Source organism: Triticum urartu, chromosome 3A, assembly GCF_056163025.1.
Source record: "Triticum urartu cultivar PI428250 chromosome 3A, HENAU_Tu73, whole genome shotgun sequence".
Classification (NCBI taxonomy): domain Eukaryota; kingdom Viridiplantae; phylum Streptophyta; class Magnoliopsida; order Poales; family Poaceae; genus Triticum; species Triticum urartu.
The window spans coordinates 550,330,723-550,337,077 of NC_141875.1; the positions used below are offsets into that span (position 1 = coordinate 550,330,723).

The following is a 6,355-nucleotide window of genomic DNA, read 5'->3' on the forward strand; positions in this document are numbered from 1 at the left end:
AGGTTATCACTATGATTTATTATATGTATGATCTTTGTATTGTACTATGTACAATTCAACTTAGAGTTCAACATGTTCTGTGTAGAATGGAGGAAGCACAATGTGGACGCTGCAACTCACGGTGCCGGACCAGCCTTTCTACTGCCACGTTGTTCGGCATCTACTTCCAGCCTTCTTTTGTTTTTGCGGCGGTAACAATTTATATGAACCTTCTGACAGTACATTCTTTTTTGTTTTTTTTCTATTTCCACTAATGTATTGTGTCTGTTATTTGTTTTTATCTTACATAGATCGTACCATGCATGTGAGATTGGCATTCAATGAGCTCGTTGCAGACACCGTGACCTTCGACGCTCTTGGGGGCCCATACACTATGCAGGTCGAGAAGGGGCGAAAGATAACCCAGATAGGAGGAGATGATTGGGATCGTTTCATCGCCCGCATGCGTCTTAGTGGGGGTGAATTGATCAGCTTCTCCTTCAGAAGAGATAGGCCCAGGATTTCTATTATCTATCTAAATTTGATTCCGGATAGTGAGGATGAAGTTCATGAGGAGGAAGATGGTTCTGATTCAGATGATGACGATTCAGATGATGATGAGAACCCACTTGTTGAATACTTGTATGCCCAAGGACTCAGACTGGGCGACGAGGAAATCGGCAACCTCTGGGACATGCTTCTGCTACGTGAAGACTACCTAGGGAAGCCATTCGTGACCCGCCTCACAAGGACGAATGTTAAACGGCATATCATGGTATGTTACTTAGTGTGGTAATTACATGATATGCATGCTTAGTTAGTGTAGTAGTTCGTATGATATGCATGTTGTAGTACTGTGATGAGAGGCCTAGTTTAGAATTCATTTAGTGAAGAATTTTATGACATGCATGTAGTGTAGTAATATGCGATGATATGCTTAGTGTACGCAGTAATCTAATGATATGCCTAATTACTGTAGTAATTTGATGCTTGGCATATAGTGTAGTGATGTGATGATATATATGCTCAGTGTTGAATCCAATGATATATGTGTCTTAAAGTGTATGCTTTGTTGATAATTGCACGTGACATGATCATATATCATGTCAACTGTTTTCAGAAATTACCTAAGAGGTTACTTGATAGCTGTGGCATCGACCCGGACGAAGAAGGCATGGCTGCTGGACTACGCCTTACCAGAACGGGCTCCATCACCAGCTGTGCCTATGCAGTGGACACGGACGGTCGCACTGTCTTGAGCAGGGCAGGGTGGAAGAAGTTCCTTCGTGCCAAGAATCTTCGGGTAGGACAGGCCATCCTACTCACTGTTGCGAACACCCGTCGCCATGACTTGAGGATGATGATCACCATCCACCTCATTTAGAACTGGGGTGGGCCATGTATCAATGTGAAATGAACTTGTTATGTTAGCTCTTGTTTGCGAGTACTTGTCGTGTATTACCGTACCTATATCTACTCATATCTAGGTACTATTGCTTGTGATGGATTGCAACTATTATTAACTGGTAACTAATGCTCTACTAGCTATGATTATTCCACTGTGTGATGTTTTATAGGCTGTAGTGTGACATGATAACTGTTATATATGGTAGAGGCTTGTCTCTAAGACCTTGTACAATGCAAGGTGCTTAGGGATGTGCTTCCACTATGTGATGTTTTGTACGTGCCAGGTTGTAGTATGAAATGCTAACTGTTCTATATGGTAGTGGCTGGTCTCTAATTGGACCGACATGTTGAACTAGTATCAATGGTAGAGGCGTTTCGTTATGCGCCACATCCAACAGTTCACATAATTAATTATCCAAAGATTAAGGTATGAAACCCTTGGTCATACATAGCAACATTTCGTTCCTAAAAATTAAGGTACTTCCACATTCAAACTAACTAATACTACAAATTCGAAGGAACTACTTAATACATTAACAGCACATAGGGAAGTAGCCCTGGTCCAACGGCTTGAGAAATGACGAACAAAAACTGAAAGAAGAAGGATCAGCCAGTAGCAGCACCATCAGCCTCCCAGCCTCACAACTTCAGCCAGCCTGGTGAACTCCAGGTTTTTTCCTGCAAAACACACATGTGATGTTGGAGGCAAGAAAATAAATATGTCAGGGGTCTTGTCATGGCATCTAATCACACGGAATGCTAGTACAAATGATGGAGAACAAAACATCCAACATGAGCAAATTCATAGGAGTTCTAGATCCATGGATACCATCAAGAAAAAATGCTCAGTTTTAATTCAGACACAAGACTTGGTGAAAACATGCATATTCATATCAGCAACATTGATATGGCATCTTTGCAAGCTTGGGTCAGTGACTTGTCTTGTGTTTCATGGCATGACAATAATTTTAACAATAAATAGACATGAAATTGACCCAAACTCATGTACAAAGTTAGGCCATATGATGCATGGATTAATTCACACATAAATGACAAAATGCCAACTTTGTATAGAATTTGCAGTACTGAAATATTTCAGTGTGTACCGCTGTGTACTGAAACTGCAGTAGTGAAATAATTCAGTGTGCATCGGTGTGTACTGAAATTGTAGTAACGAAATATTTCAGTGCCTACCGGTGTGTACCAAAATATTTCAGTGTCTACCACTACAACATTACAAATTTTCCCTAGGGCAGTACCGAAATATTTCAGTGCCTACCGGTGTGTACCGAAATATTTCAGTGTCCACCACTACAACATTACAAATTTTCCCTAGGGCAGTTCCGAAATATTTCAGTGCCTACCGGTGTGTACCGAAATATTTCAGTGTCTACCACTAGAACATTACTAATTTTTCCTAGGGTTCATATGATGCCTAGGGTTTACATACATCATAATCCATCCTCCAAATCCATGTACTCAAATGTTCATGCAATTCATTGAGATTAAAATGCCATCTAGCATTCCCTCTCTGAGCTATTACGATCAGTATCACCACGATGTAAGCACGAGCAGTAGGAAGATGAGGAGTGGGGAAGCTTACTCTAAACATAGCTACCGCCGTCGTTCAGACGAGGAGAGCGGCGAGGGAAGCGTGGAGAACGGCGGGGAAGCGAGGTCGCGACCACTGTCCTCCTCATCTTGCGCTTCGGAGTCTCCGGTGACTCGATTGGAGGCTGCACAATCTGCAACGGCACCTCATGCACGGTGGGTTGCTGATCCAGTGGATGCTCTACCCTGGATCTGAACGCCCACCACCTCCGCCTGGTCCACTTGCTGGACGAATTGGCCTGCTCCATCGCCCAGAGGAGGATCTCGATCTTGTGAATCGGTTGTGCGGGCGGGGGGCAAAGCTTTGCCCTCTCCTTCTTCGTCAAATTCTTGAGAGTGGCCATTGCCGTCCAACTCATCTGCCTTGTGTTGTCAAACCAAGAACGGATCTCCCTCAACCTGGCCAACTTGACCTGGTCGCCGCCGGCGATCTGCACGAAGTCGGTGTTCTCGCCGCCGGCCATCAGCTCGATCTGCCGTGGAAGAGGGGGTGGGGGGGGGGGGGGGTTGCCTGAGTGGAGCGAAGTTGCAGCGGCAAGAAGGAGGAGATGACTGCGGTGGACTTGGAGGAGAGAGAGGCCGCCGATGAGTAATTGTGGAATGTGTAGCACCATGGCGGCGGTTATGCATTCGACGAGAGGGGCGGCGCGTGCAAATTTTCCTAGGACTAAACTGCCCCTAGATTAAAACGCGTCCCCACCTTGTCACGAGTACCGGCCCCACTCGTTTTAGTACTTTCGCGTACTTTCATCGGAGTACTACCCAGTACTTCGTATTTGTCTGCCGTTAGATCGACATCAACGAACGGTTCGAAAAAAGCCCAACCACTCTAAAACTTGTATTATATTATAGCTCCCCTTTTGGCCTTTCCTAATATCTTTTGATTTCTTCATTGCTTGGATCATTATCTATTTGCTTTTTCTTCACAGGGTAGCTACTAATATTATGTTTAATGATCACCGTTTACATACATACTATCTTAGTACTCTAGCAACATGCGCCTTTGCTTTGCTTTAGCCTCAACACTGTGTTTGTTTGTAATCTGGACATGTACAAATTGCTTAGCACGTGTACATGCTGAAAGCTAATTAAAACTACCTTATATCTCTACCTAAACGTGCCTCCAAATGTTGGGTACCAGAATTCCGGCACCGTCTCGCTCGCAACCGTGTACGTCGTTGCTACCGGCACAAGGCACAGGCCTCGGCTTCGGAGGTCCTTCTTCGGCTCGCCACCATCGTCCTTCGCATTCTCGGAACCCTACCAAGCAAATGTCATCAACAGCCAAGCAACAGAAACATATAAGATGGACAAATTGATATAAACTCAGTTTCTTACCTTCTGCTGGAACTGCTGCAACGGGTTCACATTCTTCAAGTACGGGTAGGTCAGAGACTGCAGGGAGTTCAGTGTTGAGCAATTTATAAGCGATGTTCCGGAATATGAACAAGAAATGTGGACGCAGCAAGGCAGGCGTGGTGATTTTGGGCACTCACCGCAACTTGGTCATGGAGGAACTTGATGTATTCGTTGGCCTCGTGAAGAACCGATGCGGTATCGGTCTAAAGTGCATGCGAGGACACCAGCGATAAATTAGGTCATTATCGATCTCAGACGGGTTCAGTAGAAGAGCACTTGTTCTCTCCGATAATTGGAACGGTGGCGAGGAAAGATAGGGAGTTGATTCAGAGCAGAAAGAAGAACTAATACCTTTCCAAAAGGCGAGACTAGTTGCTGGAGCGCAGTGATTCTGTCCCCTAGCTTCTCTTTCCTCACCTGCAGCTCAAAAGAAATTTTTATGCAATCCAAAAGTCATCGTCCATCGATGCTCGCAAAAGGAAAACACCAGCCATCGATCGAAGCAACAAAAAGTGACCCTGAAATGCAGAAAGATCTACAAATCTACTCGGATCGATCGGGCCGCACCTTAAACGTGGGCAACGGCGACGGCGCCTCGATCCGTGGCCTTTTCGCCGCGGCAGGCGAGTCGGGCTCGCTTCTCCTCACCGGCGGTGAGCACGCGTGCTCGGCAGACTGCAGGAGAAACTGAGGTTATGCATAGCTTAACGAAACCCTAGCTGTATGGCCTCTGGTAGTAAACTACTAATATTCTCCATGTGGTTAATTACCTTCGCCATGAGGGTATTGGAGCTAGAGCTGTAGCTGGTCTTGGGCTGTAGGGCTTGCAAGAGAAGCTGCGACGATAGAGGGGCGCCGCCGAAAGGCAAGTAGCCGCCGGACCCGGACAAGTACTGCAGTTGGGCGCCACCGCCTAGCATCTGCGTCGCCGCTTGATTTAACTGCATCGCCGCCGTGCCGTCGTAGCTGGTGGATGACTGGCACTCCCCCAACACCGAAACGTTGCGCGACGCCCCGGCGTTGTCGAACATGCCTTGCAGTGGCGCCGTGCCGTACGGAGACGACGCTGCAGGCACCTGGTCGAGCAAGCTGAAGCTGTGGCTCATGTCCCTGAACGGATTGCTCATCACGGCCTCGTCGACGGCCGGCTGATGAGCACGAAATAACGGCCTCGTCGTCATTGACGCCGGCATGTCGTCTTGAAGCACGGCTTGGAAGCTAGCGTCGCTTCTCCCGCTCCTGAAACTCGATCAAGCGAGGACCTTAGTCATCCGCACGGGCAGCTAGAAGAAAGATGGAAGATGGAAGGCAACTTACAAGAAGGCGTGCGTCCAGTCCATGTGTGCATCACCAATCGAGGAAGCGGCATCGGATGAAGGCTGATGAGCGATAGTACTGCTGCTCCTGTGGGGATCCTGGAAGGTTATTGAGCTCGTCGACTCCGCGGCCGGGGACGTCCAGCCGCATGTGGCTGCGTGACCCGTGTCCATGAGTGGCGCGGCGGAGCACGCCGACGTCCCGTGGCTCCTCTGTGAACCACTCCACCACTCGTCGGCCATGGAGATGAAGGGATCTTGATGCGGTTTGAGGTGTAGAAGTAGGTTGGAATGGATGGAACGGGGGAGAAAGAGAGAGGGGAATCTGAGTATATATGAAGGGTACAGTGTGGTATGGGCTGTAGCATCAAAGCTATAGTGGACTTGTGTGAGGGAGGCTGACCATTGGAAGGGGACAAAGAGGGTCGCTTAATGGTCATCAGGGTCTAACTTTTCCTTAGTAGGAGTATTATTTTAGTTCGATGCATGTTGAGAAGAATTTAGCTGTTGTTCAATTATGCTACGCAACCGGGAAAGCTATATAATAGACCAGCTCACTCATTTGGTTTTAACCAGATTTCAACCAACACCAACATTTTTCCAAATATGATTGAAATGTAACCAAATGTTGTCAAAATGCTACTTCTGTTGGAATTTTCTCATTTATTCAGCTTACCAAAAGC

The 6,355-nt window shown here is 46.8% G+C and overlaps 2 protein-coding genes across 3 annotated transcripts; one reads left to right on the forward strand and one right to left on the reverse strand.

The window, feature by feature from the left end:
• The first annotated feature begins 373 nt into the window (after nt 1–373).
• Nucleotides 374–1,504, forward strand: LOC147980481 (uncharacterized). Its single transcript, XM_087516895.1, has 2 exons — nt 374–754; nt 1,100–1,504. Exons 1-2 carry the CDS (start codon nt 374–376, stop codon nt 1,361–1,363), a joined length of 645 nt encoding a protein of 214 aa, XP_087373021.1. The 3' UTR covers nt 1,364–1,504.
• A 2,424-nt stretch (nt 1,505–3,928) lies between these two features.
• LOC125548705 (uncharacterized) lies at nt 3,929–6,072 on the reverse strand. 2 transcript variants are annotated; one of them, XM_048712257.2, is made up of 7 exons: nt 5,674–6,072; nt 5,127–5,595; nt 4,924–5,043; nt 4,708–4,773; nt 4,494–4,559; nt 4,336–4,392; nt 3,929–4,257 (listed from the first exon to the last, which is right to left on the reverse strand). In XM_048712257.2, the coding sequence occupies exons 1-7, from the start codon at nt 5,913–5,915 to the stop codon at nt 4,105–4,107; spliced, it is 1,173 nt and encodes a 390-aa protein (XP_048568214.1). In that variant the 5' UTR covers nt 5,916–6,072; the 3' UTR covers nt 3,929–4,104. The 2 variants fall into 2 exon arrangements, with proteins under 2 accessions (XP_048568214.1, XP_048568215.1); XM_048712258.2 differs by having other exon boundaries at nt 4,924–5,031; nt 5,674–6,070.
• Between the last annotated feature and the right edge of the window lie 283 nt (nt 6,073–6,355).